This window comes from Erythranthe guttata, chromosome 4 (assembly GCF_056151865.1).
Source record: "Erythranthe guttata isolate IM_541 chromosome 4, IM_541, whole genome shotgun sequence".
In the NCBI taxonomy this organism is placed as follows: Eukaryota; Viridiplantae; Streptophyta; class Magnoliopsida; order Lamiales; family Phrymaceae; genus Erythranthe; species Erythranthe guttata.
In genome coordinates this window covers 3,309,302-3,324,597 of record NC_142536.1, presented here as the reverse complement: position 1 = coordinate 3,324,597, position 15,296 = coordinate 3,309,302, and the positions used below count along the sequence as shown (strand labels likewise).

The 15,296-nt window shown below is 35.0% G+C and overlaps 3 protein-coding genes across 4 annotated transcripts; 1 reads left to right on the top strand and 2 right to left on the bottom strand.

Moving 5' to 3' along the window:
* The first annotated feature begins 520 nt into the window (after nt 1-520).
* On the top strand, nt 521-4,388 carry LOC105974489 (CBL-interacting serine/threonine-protein kinase 3). 2 transcript variants are annotated; one of them, XM_088816445.1, is made up of 15 exons: nt 521-886; nt 1,416-1,638; nt 1,785-1,847; nt 1,980-2,051; nt 2,170-2,277; nt 2,370-2,450; nt 2,529-2,582; nt 2,673-2,798; nt 2,885-2,974; nt 3,077-3,199; nt 3,289-3,399; nt 3,480-3,593; nt 3,694-3,750; nt 3,863-3,937; nt 4,146-4,388. In XM_088816445.1, the coding sequence occupies exons 2-15, from the start codon at nt 1,468-1,470 to the stop codon at nt 4,218-4,220; spliced, it is 1,320 nt and encodes a 439-aa protein (XP_088672571.1). In that variant the 5' UTR covers nt 521-886; nt 1,416-1,467; the 3' UTR covers nt 4,221-4,388. The 2 variants fall into 2 exon arrangements, with proteins under 2 accessions (XP_088672571.1, XP_088672572.1); XM_088816446.1 differs by lacking the exon at nt 521-886 and adding an exon at nt 1,015-1,055.
* Nucleotides 4,324-7,079, bottom strand: LOC105974298 (putative serine/threonine-protein kinase PBL3). Its single transcript, XM_012999403.2, has 6 exons — nt 6,646-7,079; nt 5,912-6,231; nt 5,654-5,789; nt 5,425-5,561; nt 5,212-5,335; nt 4,324-4,878 (listed from the first exon to the last, which is right to left on the bottom strand). Exons 1-6 carry the CDS (start codon nt 6,704-6,706, stop codon nt 4,484-4,486), a joined length of 1,173 nt encoding a protein of 390 aa, XP_012854857.1. The 5' UTR covers nt 6,707-7,079; the 3' UTR covers nt 4,324-4,483.
* A 469-nt stretch (nt 7,080-7,548) lies between these two features.
* SCAB1 (plectin-like protein) lies at nt 7,549-11,657 on the bottom strand. The gene is made up of 13 exons (XM_088816441.1): nt 11,368-11,657; nt 10,439-10,722; nt 10,194-10,322; nt 9,741-9,833; nt 9,496-9,636; nt 9,323-9,391; nt 9,068-9,151; nt 8,789-8,969; nt 8,582-8,698; nt 8,417-8,475; nt 8,184-8,318; nt 7,934-8,083; nt 7,549-7,858 (listed from the first exon to the last, which is right to left on the bottom strand). Exons 2-13 carry the CDS (start codon nt 10,706-10,708, stop codon nt 7,814-7,816), a joined length of 1,473 nt encoding a protein of 490 aa, XP_088672567.1. The 5' UTR covers nt 10,709-10,722; nt 11,368-11,657; the 3' UTR covers nt 7,549-7,813.
* Between the last annotated feature and the right edge of the window lie 3,639 nt (nt 11,658-15,296).

Here is a 15,296-nt window from a genome sequence, read left to right as displayed (position 1 = left end):
TCTTTGTCATTGGGCTGAATGTAGTCGCATCCGCCGCTTATGACTAGTGGGAACTAATGGCAAGCTTAGTGAGAATTCGGGCTTTATTTATAAATTCTAATTTTACTCGGGTTTTCAGGGTAATCGAGCTCATATCAACCACTTTCTCTCGAATAATAGTTTTAGGACCATAATATACCATATGATAATTGATATAATATTTGATGTAATATTAAAAGGCCAATTAAAAAAAATAATAAAAAAATAAAAAAAAAAATTTATTTCAGCCAACGATGATTGATGTATTATTATCTCTCTCTCTCTCTCTCTCTCATGTGTGGGGGGTTGTGATGATAACAGAAGTTGTGGTCTGTACGTATTTCCTGACTATGGTAACATGCAGTCGCTTTTGTATTTGTCCGATGATGTTTCATTTTATGACCATGATATCCACCCCCACCCCCACCCCACCACCCCCCACCACCCACCCCACCCCCATTCCCACCGCGTACAACTCGTGTATCAGATCCTCTAATTCAGCATTAAAAAATAAAATTACAAAAAAACCCGAAAAAAGAAGAAAGCAAAATTGAATGCTCCTTCCGACAAACATTACCATCACCTCTGGCTTCTCCGAAATTTCCAAACTAAAATATTATCCCAAACGAATATCCCATCTTTTTTTTCCATTCATTTTCAATTTATCACAGTGGTGGTGAAATCTTCAATTTCTTGTTTTTAAATGACGGCTGGTTAATTATTTATATGCCATTTCTCTCTAAATAAACAGTCTTTTCAGCTCCTTCTTCGCACAAAATTTGATCTCTCTCTCTCTCTCTCTCTCTCTCTCTCTCTCTCTCTCTCCCCCTTATCTCTCCCACTTGCAATTTTTTCGCATTTCTCCGAGGTAAGAGCACGTGTGTATTTATTTGAAGTGGGTTCTGGGGTTTTGCTTACTAGCTGATTCTTGTTGTACTTATCTGCAAATTTTTCATGTTTTTGTTTGGATTTAGGAATTGTTTAGTGAGTTGTGTAAGTGGGCATACCGATTCTTTTGAGTTTGGTTGGAATTTAGTGTGAGTTGGGTTCGCAAATTTGAGTGTGATTTCCTACTAATTTGGAGTTTACGTCTGATAATTAATTTGGTTTATGATTGATTTCTTTTAGTGTAGATGATTGTTATGTGGTTGTTGTTTATTCTCTCTCTCTCTCTCTCTCTCTCTCTCTCTCTCTCTCTCTCAAATGATTATTTTATTATTTTCTGATCTCTTTGATTAGTCACTTATTTAGTACTAATATACTAATACAATGTGATTGTGTAAATGCTTTGTGTTTGTACAATAAACAATTAATTTTGTGATGTTTGGCTGTTCAAACATAAGTGAAACAAATAAAACCTTGTTGCATTCTAATTACTGTGTTGTCTTAAATTATAGTGATAGAAACTTAGTCGTCGAACACACCGGATAATAAATAATCGGCCGGCGAATGAGTCAGGCGAAAGTTAAGCGTAGAATCGGGAAGTATGAGGTTGGAAGGACAATCGGCGAGGGTTCGTTTGCGAAGGTTAAATTTGCTCGTGATTCCGTAACTGGAGAATCTGTTGCTATCAAGATTCTTGATAAGGATATTGTGCTCAAGCACAAAATGGCAGAGCAGGTTCGGGTTTTTTTTCTCTTTCTTCGTAAATCTTTGATTCATTCAATTTTTTTATATATTCAATTCATCTTTTGATTGTGATGCTTCTTTTTGCCGTGTGATCGTTGTGGATGATTTGTAACGTACTTTGTGCGCTAACGTTGCAGATTAAACGGGAAATAGCAACAATGAAATTGATTAAACATCCCAATGTTGTCAGCATATATGAGGTCTCTCTCTCTCTCTCTCTCTCTCTCTCTCTCTCTCTCTCTCTCTCTCTCTCTCTCTCTCTCTCTCTCTCTCTCTCTCTCTCTCTCTCTCTCTGTATGTGTGTGTGCTTATGATCGTGTTCTTTCGTTCAGGTGATGGCGAGCAAGACGAAGATATTTATTGTTTTGGAGTTTGTAACTGGGGGAGAGCTCTTTGACAAAATCGTAAGACGACATCTTTTTTCATAGTCGTGGTCGAAAAACTATTTTTTTTACCGGGAAGTTACTGTTTTTTACTTAAAGTTAATCGTCGATTTGAATTCGAGATTTTGCAACTGTGAAGGTAAATAACGGAAGAATGAGAGAAGACGAAGCGAGAAAATACTTTCAGCAACTGATTAATGCCGTTGATTATTGCCATAGTAGAGGAGTCTTCCACAGAGATCTCAAGGTATTTTAAATTCGTTTTTTTTTTAAATATTGCATCGGAAAATTACTTCGAATAGTTTCTCATTGTGTGTCTTTATTTGTTTATTTATGCAGCCAGAAAACTTACTGCTCGATGCTGCCGGAAACCTTAAAGTTTCCGATTTCGGATTAAGTGCTCTGTCCCAACAAGTCAGGGTAAATATCCGATTTCTAAAAATAAAGTAATAAATATCCAATTTAGTGTGTTTTTTTATATATATAATATTTTGGCAGGATGACGGATTGTTGCATACGACCTGCGGAACTCCGAATTATGTTGCTCCAGAGGTACGATGATTATTAAAATATACTTCTCCGTCGTCACGTTTGTGCATTTTTTTATTTTTTATTTTAATTTACGATAAAAAATATCCATAGGTACTCAACGATCGAGGCTACGACGGAGCAATTGCTGACTTGTGGTCATGTGGAGTTATACTCTTTGTGTTGCTTGCAGGTTACTTGCCTTTTGACGATTCTAACCTTATGAATCTTTATAAAAAAGTGAGCACCTTTTTATTAATGTTTTTCGATTTCGAGTAAAATTTTCCACCGTTATTTTGTTAATAATTTCATCTCGAAATTTCCAGATATCTTCTGCTGAGTTCACTTGCCCGCCTTGGCTTTCGTTCGGTGCAATGAAGTTGATTACTCGAATCCTCGATCCAAATCCGAACAAAGTAAGAATATCATATAATAAATGATGAGCTTCCTAAATGTATATTATACTAATATGAATTATATTGATTTTTTTTTTTTTACGATTTTTGAATTTTATCCAGCGCATCACAATCGCTGAAATGTTGGAGGACGAGTGGTTTAAGAAGGATTACAAACCAGCGGTCTTTGACGAGAACGAAGACACAAACTTGGATGATGTGGAAGCTGTATTCAAGGATTATGAGGTGCGTGTTTTTCACGAAAAATGCCGGAATCTTTTTTAGTTGTAGTAAAAAAGATTCTTGTGTAGTAATTAATATTTTTTATCGTGCAGGAATATCATGTAACGGAGAAAAGGGAGGAGAAGCCAGCTGCAATGAATGCCTTTGAGTTAATTTCTATGTCGAAAGGTCTCAATCTTGGCAATCTTTTCGATGCACAACAGGTTCGATCTTTATTTTTTTTCCTTGTATTGTGTAACGGGAAGTCGTAATTATGGATAAATAAAAAATTCTTGCAATACAGGGATTCAAGAGAGAAACGAGGTTCACATCTAAATCATCGGCCAACGAAATAATCAGTAAAATCGCAGCAGCTGCAAAACCTCTCGGTTTTGATGTTCAGAAAAAGAATTACAAAGTAATTCATTTCCCCGCACGCTTGTTTCGACATTTAAGTTCTATTTGCAGTAAGGAAACGAATATTTATATTTTTCGTTTTTTTTTAATTATTTCCTCAGATGAGGCTGGAAAATTCGAAAGCTGGACGAAAAGGCAACCTTAATGTTGCAACAGAGGTATATAAATATTACCACAAAATGTCGTCACCTCCTCGTTTTTAAGACGCATTTCATGCTTGAACAACGTACGTACGTTTTTTTTCGATAATTAATTATGTGCTCGAATTAGGTTTTTCAAGTTGCCCCGTCGTTACACATGGTTGAAGTTAGGAAGCAAAAGGGAGATACATTGGAGTTCCACAAGGTACACTAGTTTTTCTTATTTTATATTATTTTTATCGAAAAATATATCATAAAACGAAGTGTCTTCGATAATATCTCTACCACACTCGAAAACATCCCTTCAAATCGGAATTTGATTTTACATTAACCAAGTATGTGTTCATATTTATGATCATAAAAAAAAATCGCCTTTATTCACTCTTTATTTAATTTAAATTTTTGGTACGCAGTTCTATAAAAGCCTTTCGACCTGCCTCGAGGATGTAGTTTGGAAAACCGAAGAGGACATGCAACAGACAAAGTAGATGTAATGAAGAGCAGTAGGAACACTTTCTGCTTGTAATTGTATAATTATCGTATTTTTTTTCTTTTCGATTTTTCATTGGCTAGTGCAATTATACGGTTGAGTTTTCGTAAGATTACATAATATTATCTTAACTAATTATGTTTAAGAAATAGATTTTTCGTAAGAATTACATATTGCACAATTACACATGTAACAAAAGAACACCTCCTAATATGTATATACCCCCACACAACAACCAAAAAAAATAAAAAAATAAAAAAATTACCTCGATTGTCCGATATCTCTCGTAGTTCTACAAGGGAAAAACTTGTCATTCATAGTATTTTCCAACATCCTCGCACTATTATTCGAAGCTTGAAGTTGTTCGAGCGCAGAAAAAACCTCAGTCATGGGCGGACGATTCTTACTATCCACGTCTAGGCATCGTAATGCGAGTGCAGCTGTAGCTTGCGCCCCCTTTTTCGAATATTGGCCCCCTAACCTCGAGTCCATTATTCTCAACATTTTTCTGCTGTCGCTTAAAAACGGCTTAGCCCAATCGACCAACGTTTCTTCGGCTCCACCTGCATTTTCATCGCCCGTGGCTCGTTTACCAGACAGAAGCTCCAGCAGAACCACTCCGAAGCTGTACACGTCGCTCTTTGGACTTAAGTGACCTGTTCGAATTTTTTATTTATTAGAAAAATCATATGGTATGAGCAAATCGAGATCCTAACTAAGGTTGTTCTTTTTTCGGACGGATTTGTCCTTTTTTTTCAAGTAAATAGGGCTGAAAATTAAACATGACTACTCGATACTCGGGTAGAGGTGGATTGTCAAAAGCTAGTTTGAGCTCGTTTTTGTTTGATACGAAAAAAAAAAAAGATGGTTCAAGTTCGACTCCATTTGTAGGAATTGAAAAAATTGACGACATACGGTTTAAAAAAAAAAAGAGCTACTCATGCTCGATTTAGCAATTCACAGCAGAAATAGCTATTAACAGAAATGACCTGTCGCTACGTATTCCGGTGCAGCATAACCACGAGTACCCAAAACACGAGTCGAGACATGAGTTCTATCTCCTTTCGGACCCTCCCTCGCAAGCCCAAAATCCGAAAGCTTTGCATTGAAATCCTATACGAAGCACGATAATTATTAATCTTAATTATTGTAAATAAATGCAGACCCAAAGATTTGGACATAAAACTTATTTCTAAAAGTACCGAATCAAGAAGTACGTTAGATGCCTTTAAGTCCCGATAGATAACATTAGCATCTAGACTATGCAAGAACGATAACCCTCTTGCAACATCAACTGCAATCCTTAACCGTATCGCCCACGGCATAAGTTGCACTCCTTCTGCACACAAAAAATATTATTACACAACATTATTAAGATTGAAATAAACAGACATTTTTTAGGAAATTAAACCTATGTAATAATTTTATTACTTCTGAATAGATGATTCTCCAAGCTTCCTTTCGGCATGTACTCGTAGACCAAAAGCTTGTTCTCGGATTCTGAACAGTAGCCGATTAGCTTCACGAGATTCTCGTGGTGTAGAAGGCCTAAGTAGTTAACTTCTGTCTGAAAATAGACACAAACGAAAAGTCGAAGTCATTTCCATAGACCAAAACCCGAAAACCGAAAACCTGAATCCCGAAACACTAGGAAACTATTTTCAAGAATTGATGTATAATAATACGTACAAGCCATTCTCTGTGGCCTTGAAAGCTTTCGGGCTTGAGTTTTTTGACGGCAACTACCATACCAGTGCCTGGTTTGCTTGGGGCGAAGGTTTGCTCGTCTATCCATCCTTTGAAGACATAACCGAAGCCTCCTTCTCCGAGGAGACTGTCTGAACGGAAGTTTCTAGTAGCGGTTTTGAGGTCGGTTAAGGTGAATGATTTGAGGTTGCTCGAAAGACCTTTTGATGCTAAGAGTACACTGCACAAAGAGCCTGAATGGTTTTGCTGGTTCGAAGAAGCCGGGTACTTATTTTCTGTATTGCCATCTGTATGCTTATTGTCTGAAATGGAATGAAATACTTGCAAGAATTAATCATGTTCTTCATGCATATATATATATATATATTAAGAAAAAAATAAGATTTTTTTTTTCTACACCATAGCTAATAGGAATTATTCCCATGAATTTCAGGAGCCAAATTTTTCGGAGGCTCCTTCAAATAAATTTATCAAGAATGACTGTTTTCGGTTGAATTTCAGAGGTGTAAATTGCTCTACACAGCATATAATATATACTAATCACAATTTTCACTAACGCACACCACGTGTTCGACAAAAGTTCACAGAGACAACTCCAACAACAAAAAAAAAAAAAAGAAAATCGCAGGATATGAAACCAACTTGTTAATCTTGCATTGTAAGAAGAACAAACATCAAAATTTGAACAGCAATAAAGGAAAAAAAAAGTTGATTACCAGAGAATTGTCCAGAAGAAGCATGAGCAAGTTTAGCAGATTTTCCCAGACAAAGCCCCATGTAATAAAGATTGCAGAAACAGAGTCACCTTACAAAGGTAAATGAAAAGGGTCGAATTATTTGAAGAGGATGAAAATGAAAGAATATTCAAACCTCAATAGTATTAGTACTGAACCCATTTTTTCTCTGTGGAAAATGAAAGAAGAACAACACATAACAAATTCCTCCCCCCCTCCCCCCGGGGTTGGGGTGGGTCGGGGGTGGCTGCTTTTGGTCTTTAGTCAATGATGAAGAAATCTTCATTGAAATTAAAAAATAATATGAAAAAGCTTCACTTATATTATATACTAAAGCAAACAACTTTGACTGCAATTTTTGCTTGGAATTCAGAAATTCAACAACTTCACAATCTAAAACAAGGAAATTTAAAATTAAATGAATTAGACATCACATCATATTTATATTTACACGTTTCCTCTGGGTCACGTATCCCTATTTTCGGGACATGCTGTTTCCCCGTATCACCGTTTTCGTGTCCGTGCTCAATAACTTTTCACGTCTACGCATAATTATGGTCTTTCAATTATTGTAAAATGAACAAGACTATAAAACTTAATGGTCAATGGGTAATGAATTATGTTGAGTTGTTCAAACTTAGAAATTATTTCAATTTTGGAATTAATTATTTAATTGGATTATCTGAAAAGGCTTGAAACTCGAAATTAATGTCAAAAAGATTTCGATTTTTCAAATATCATCCCTTTGAACTTTCTTATTTTAATCAATATATCACATCACTAGAAATTAAAGTTAAAAATTGTTTTAAACCAAAAATAGCTATTTTCCATCAGCATATGTAGTAATAATAATAATAATAACATAATATAATAAATCAGTGACGATTTTAGCAACAAAACAAAGCACAAAACTTGGTTAGTATGTACATTGTAGGTATGTATGATTACATAAAAAGATTCACAAACACTTGCAAAAGACTTGTCACAATCAGATTTTCTCTTCCAACATCAATATTTTATAATCAGACTATTAAAAAAAAAAAATCAGATCAAGGCAACTGAAAAAAGGCCTAGCAACTGACCAAAACCGAAAACCGAAAAAAAAAAAAGGAAAATCAATCAGCAACTATCGATCAATCTCACAGCACAATCAAGATCCAGTAGATGATCTGTCATCGGGTCCAGCGAGCATAATCTGTTACGAACAAGGAAGGATTAGTCGTGTATTTCGAGATTCCAAATTATATTGATTTAATTTTTTTATACTTACATTACAGTCGAATGCAAATCTTCTTGCGAGCATAATAGCTGCGTTTCTTTCTCGCTCTGATTCAAACGCTAGTACGAAAGAAATCCCGACTTTTGGCTGCCAGTATACTGCCTGTGCTGCAGCATTCCCACCGCCTCTTACTCCACAAATCTTGCGATGCAAAAAAATAAAAACAAAATTAAATAAATAAATAAATTGTGTCAAATCGAAATAAATAAATAAAAGAAAATGTCGATTTTAAAACTCGTACCTGCATCGAATGGGAGTAGTATTCCTTTGCCATTGTTGCGTTGCCTCGGCAAAGCTTAATTCTCATCTTCCCTATATGCAGTACGTGTATAGACTGTGATGCGTGATCTGTTCCGTTCATTTGGATTATAACTACCTGAAATAAATAAAAAAATCGTAAATGTGAACGTATGATCGAGAATTTTTTACAATAAATAAGGAGCATCGAATTAAAAAAAAAAAAAAAAAACGTACGTTGAACTCAGTCTCGTGCCGTCGGACTAATGCTTCTACATAGTTCCCCAATCCAGCAGCTGTAATGAAACGAAAATCAATTCCGATTTTTTTTAAGGTAATAATAAAAATAATATAGAAACTCAATAAACTTTGAAGGGTATAAAAGGTAATAAAAAAACGGACCGGGATCAATAGGTCCAGAGGTGGTTAGAGTTATAATCTGATCAACGGCCAATATTTCAGCTTGCAGTATTCGTCCAACATCAAACGGCTCGGGTGCGTATATGGATTTCGTGGCCCCTGATATTTCGTAGAAACGCGGATTACCATTTATAACCCTACTCAAACTACAAGAAATTACAATTTAACCGAAGGAGAATGTGTGTGAACCTGATATAAGCTCCTTCTTGTCATCCTCGGATGTCGAACGGTACCACTGGATCGTACATCCGGAAAGTTCCGGAGCACTATCTGAACATGGATATATCCGTAAATACGAACCTAATGACTCGGGGCCGTCTATGTCGTACAACTGGGGTGCGTTTTTATCGCCTTTCTTGGTTATTGCCAGCTGGAAAAGAAAAATATTCATTTGGTTAATGAAATATTGATTTATTTATCTTTCTTGATTATTTGAGAGATTGTAGACTAGAGGAAATTCAGACGGACCTCCTTCTGGAGCTGTAGCGAATGCTTTGACTTTTCGGCGAGTTGAGTCCTTAACGCTTGGAGCTCGTGTTCCATATCCATTACCTGACAAAACAAAATGTGTCGTACGATATATCATATATATATATATGTGTGTGTGTGTGTGTGTGTGTGTGTGTGTGTGTGTGTGTGTGTGTGTGTGTGTGTGTGCACTAAAAGATATGGTAACGAACACCATGCTAGAATAGAATAAGGGGTATAGATGTAATTAATTACCCTACTAGGCTGATGCAGCATTTTGATTCGTCTAGCCTCTTGAACCTCCTTCATCAATTCTTCCACATCCTGATTAATTAAAAAAAAATTAGCAGAAATTAGCGCGAAAATTGCGTTTATTCGTAGTAACCAAATGAATGTGCAAAACGAATGTAATAATTTTCAGTAGAGACCTGATTTACGGAAGACAGCGACATTCGCTCGTGTTCTTGAAGAGCCTCTTCCACTCTCTGCACTGCAGCTCTCGCGTTTTCGATTTCATCACGTGCGAAAGCTCTTTCTTCATCCACAAGTCTCTTAGCATCTTCCGAAGCCTGTAAGATAATTTAATTGGAAAAAAAAACAAAGATAAAACGTGACAATAACTTTCATGACGAAACAAATTTGTTCGTAACTAACGTATGTATAGTAATTGCACCTGTTTCAAGAAAGACGCAAGCTTTTTCACTTCAGCCTTCTCTTGAATTAGCTCACCTTCCCTCTGAGTTAATTGAACCGCTAAAGCTTCGACCTGGAAAAATTACAAGAATGCCATATGTTACAAATCAAGAAATACTCGTTGGAAGCATTTTCGATGAAGTCGGGTAGAAACACTAAAGACTGAAACCAAAGATCACTATAAATTTATGTTTCGATATCAAACATCAAGGACTCGATTATATGATCTTCCCCATTATTGGGAAAACCCGTTCAATTATATCCCATATTAAGATCAAGCGTAACCATTAAATTGAATAATTCCAAAGACGTAGATTATCCGCGGTCGTATTTCTAGGTGACATTTCATCGACCCTTTTTTCATGTGTTGAACTACATTTTGAAAATACCGAAAATAAACGTATAGAATTAGATACAGATAAAAAAACCCGACCATAGTTATAGCTTCTTCCACGTCTTCTTTGTTTTTGCCAGCTACACGCCCTCTCAGAGCATCAAGAGCATCTCTGAGATTCTTTAAAAGCACGTGTTTTTCCAACGAAGCTGCCTCTTTAAGTCTCGCCTGGAACTCAACAAATATCGAAGGAAAAAAAGTAAGACAGAAAAAGAAAATGCTGATATTAGTTTTACTCAATAGAAAGAAATTGCAGCAAAAAAAAAAAGGGCAGTTTTCAAAACCTCGTCGGATAACTTAACAGCAGCAGCCAAGCCCTTTTCGAATTTGCTAGCGAGATCTCGAACAGAAAGGCGTTTCTGCTGCTCGAGCAATAGGGCAGTTTCTTTTGCAACCATATCCTTCATGGTTGACATTTTCGAGTCCTCTTTGACCTCCACAATTTGATTGTTAGCCCCGATTTTGTAATTTGGAAATCGGCTCGAGGCGAAAAACACATCAGCTGAGACTGCGTCTTTTGGCATTGTATAACTAACACGGCTTAGCATCGTCATATTCTGGAATTTTCCTAGAGAAACCAATAATCTACGCGTGTTAATAAGACTAATTCGATCTGAAATTATCAATCCGCCTCGTTTAAGCTACATTTATCAACATGCATGTTGTGTTATAAGGACCAAAAAACAGCGAAATCTTTAGGGGTTGTTAATTAATTGAATTAAAACCCAAATCTTTTATTAAACCCAAAAAACCAGCACACTAAGTTAGTAACACCAAATGAATCTTGAAATTTAAGAAAGCAAAGCCACAAGATTGCATTTTTACTCTGTATTTTTATTATTATAAACACCAGCACACTAACTTAACTAGCAACACATGAATCTTGAAATTTAAGAAAGCAGAGCCACAAGATTGCATTTTTACTCTGTATTTTTATCAATTAAGCATGTTAATTAAATGAATATTTACAGTATTTAAATTAAACATTAATGGTTGCTATAAATCTTAATTACTTACAGGAAAACTCAAAAAAGTAACGAACAGAGATGCACAAAAATAAAATCAACATTAATGGTTGCCATAAATCTTGAAAACCTTAAACAGCTGTTCAAAGCCAAATATTCAGACAAAAGTAACAACCCTTAAGACCAAAAATTAAATGAAAAATAATAAATAATAAAATGAAATAAAAAGAAGACAAGAATCTACTTACAGATCATGTGATTCAAGAAACTGGGTGAAATATTTAGCCCTTAAAAAAAGTATATGTAAAAAGAACAGTTTTTGAATCAACTGCAGCAGTGTTTGAATGTAGAGAGAGAAAGTTTAGAGAGAGAGAGAGAGTAAATAAATTATGTTTGAATGAAGCAGGGGACAGAGGAAGGAAAGAAATGATAATGGTCTTGTTTTCTTTTTAAAAGCCAATTGAGGGAAAGAAAGAAAAAGCCACCCTCTTAACTTCTCTCTCCTCTCTCTCTCTCTCTCTCTCTCTCTCTCTCTCTCTCTCTCTCTCTCTACAGTATATATATACATACACACAGCCAAATATTTATATACATTTATGTAAGGAAAAATGTTTGGCCTACCATGGAAGGCTTTTTCATTAGGCCAATTTGGTTTTAAGAGTGAAAAAGAAGCAGTCTTTTGCGTTAGGAAGAAAACATATTACAGTAGAACCTCGATAAATTAATACCCGATAAATTAATAACCTCGCTTAAATAATAAATTTTCTCGGTCCCGACTCGGGGACAACGTGCTAAATTAATAATTCGTTAAATTTATAAGATAATACACATTCGAAAAATTTAAGAAGCCCCATATAATATATAAATTAATAATGCATAAAATAATTCTTAAATTACATGGTATAGTACATATTTTATAGATCTATGAAAGCTTAATATAATATAATATAATTGTTGCTTGTTTCTTGTTGAAGTTCACATTACCATTAATCTCGTCCCTCACTTTTCTTAACATGTTAGAACTTTCGGTATTGTTTTGTCATAACTCAACATAAAATCGTTCTATACCATTGCTGCTTTAAGAGCTTCCGTTCGTGAAATGAGCTCTATAATGCATTGAACTAATGGTACAATGAATAATATACACGTAAAAAAAATGTATTTATTGAAAATAATAATAAAAGTAATTTCATAAATTAATAATTTATTAATTAATGTATAAATTAATAATTATTAATTTATCGATAAGTTAATATTTCGCTAAATTAATGAAATTTTGATGGTCCCAGCAGTATTAATTTATAGAGGTTTAACTGTATATTATATATTAATTTAATTTAATTTAATTTAATATGTGATAACGAATTATAACTATTTATTGCTGAAATTGCTTTGATGACAGAGACTGGGAGATTGCGTAGGTTAGCACTCCTATGATGTTTTCTCAATACGTGTGTGTATCATAATAATCTGTTCCGCCATGTTTGTTTGAACTTTACAGCAATATCAATTCCTCGTTCTTCTAGTTTTTATTACAATATTCTTATTAATCCCTTTTCCAATACATGAAAAATATACATGATTAAAGTTTTATTTTAGATCCATAAAATTAATTTTACATTTTTTTTTGTAATTGAAATAAAATCAAGTTTTGGAACAAAATTTCTGGATGTTATTGATTTTGACTCATATTTTCAAATTTTAATTTTTTCTTCACTGTAATTTCGAAATTTCGATTTCCTATTTTTTTTTTCGGATAAAAATGGGTTATATATAAGATTACGGTTTTTTATCTGATTTTAGTTTCCTAATTCTTTTTTTTTTTCTACTCTAGTTTATAATATCAATGTGATTACTTATTTTATAGCTTTAAGGCTTCGTTTGTTTATGGCGATTCACTCAACTTGGATCCGATCCGATCCTGATCCATCTAGATCTGGTCCATGTGATTGAACTAAATAGGACGGTATCCATGTAACCGAATCGAAATTGTTGGCTCTAGCCATGATTAACCAAATAACTGGATTTTGTTTGATGTACCTAATAATTTCGCGCATCGACCCAAAAATTATAAATTGTTGGTTATTTTACCTTTTAGAGATTTTTTTATTGGACATTTTATGGACTAATAATACAACTGAGTTTCGTTAAATCATTTAATCTTATCTTGGTCTATCCCATCTTGGCAACCAAACAAAGTCTAAGTGGACAAAGAAACAAAATTAATTAATTTACCCAATTTCGATTCGATTTTTATTTTTTTTCCATTTTTTTTTTTTGCAAATGAGTTGTAATATTTTATGCGGGCCCAATTAATCCAATGCACTAAGCATAGTTCCGCCGAAGCCCACATTAGAATCAGCTCTCGACCCATTTGTCCAAAACGCCGCCGTTTCCAAACGCAATCAAAGCCTCAGCTTGATCCCTAATTACTAATTACTCCCCTTCTCATGAATTAAGATCAATTTTCATTTGAAAAGTTGAAGATTAATCCTGAATTCCTTAAGCCCGTGATGTTGAATTCTTACTACAGCGCCACAAATTTCAGTCCTTGGATTTATGGGGGAATCGCTCCAAGGTAATTAATTTTCCCCATTGTTTTCTGGATTTCCGTTTTCTTAACAATCTGTGTGCATTATGCCATGAGTGCTTCGACTTGTGTCAAGCTTTGTCTAGGAACCTGGTAATGGCGATTCAGTGTTGGAAAGGTGATATGTATATACTTGAAGTTTAGTGATTTAAATCTATCATTCATTATTTATCTATCTTTTAGGGCATGAATTGTTTGAAGTTTCTTAGCATTTTCTATATTGCCTATTATACCCCTTTAACGGAGATTCGATTGATGTTATGATTAATGCATTCGATATAGTGTACTTTTTTCATCATGTCACTTGGTAGTTTAGTATAAGTCGATGATTGTTACTTATACCTGAAGTGGTTAGTGTGTGGAAGTTTTTTTTTTCGGAAGTATCTCTTTCATTATCATCGATTTCGTACAACTCATCAGAGTTCTCATGGAAGTTCAAATTTCGGTTCCCAAAAAAATCGTATTACTGCATTCTGTAAGCCTCTTATTTCATCTTCTTTATTTGTGCAGGATGAGAATGCTGGAGTGGCGAAATAGACGTGTGAAATCCTAACAATGGGGCTATTGGCCAATGGCTGAATCAAATAGAACGGCTTTCCAAATCCAAGCACCACAAAACCGACAAACGCAGTCGCTAAACCGGTGAAGAAAGCCCACTGCCACCCTCTGTTCAGTGCGATCCACACGGCAGCTGTCACTCCTATCAGCCATCCTATGGTTGTACTGAACTGGTAATAGTTGAAATTAGCTGGCGACACCCTTTGCTCCATTCTGGTCGAATTGATCTGCGCCAAGTGCAGCTATCGACCCCTTCACTCCACCGCAGCCTAAAGCTAAGAACAAAGACGAGTGAAATATGATGGATTCTCCACCGTTGATGCAGCTCGATATATTGCAGGGTTTGTTCTGCCATTTGTCGGAACTTGCTTGGATTGTTATGATTACCAATCCCTTGTGAGAAAGAAATCAAAGGTTAGTCCATAACCAAGAGCACACCCTTGTACTTGCTCTATTTATCGAAATAAATATCATGAGATCGAAAGTCATAGGTAAAAATTGACTCGGCTTGTTGTGGAATTCGCTCGTGGAACTTTTGCTTGTATATGCGGTTTTTAGGTTGAATGGACAAAAATGCCCTTTGATAATGTACATAATGGGAATTAGGCCACTGAACCAAAACATCATTTTTAGGGGTACTTGTGACTCTGTTATTATTTTTGTTGCAGTGAGCTATAGAAAAAGAGGTTATTGCAAAAAGCCCCTTGTCATGCATTTTTTTTAGCACACAACCCCCTAAATAGTGGATTTTAGGGGGTAGTTTGCTAAAACAAAATTGAATCATGGATGTTCATCACAAGAATATACCATAATTTGTAATTTTATATTTTCTTAATTTAAATATAAAATAGTTATTGATTATGTGTAGATTAATTTCACAAACAAAACCCTAAAATAGAATAGAATATAATCTATAAAGAAATTGTGAAGTGGACAGGTGTCGCTTAGTGGGTAACTTTAGGTGAAGAAAAGCAATCATCACATGGCTCTGGATAAGTATTATATAAACTGCCACCGACACCCAGACTT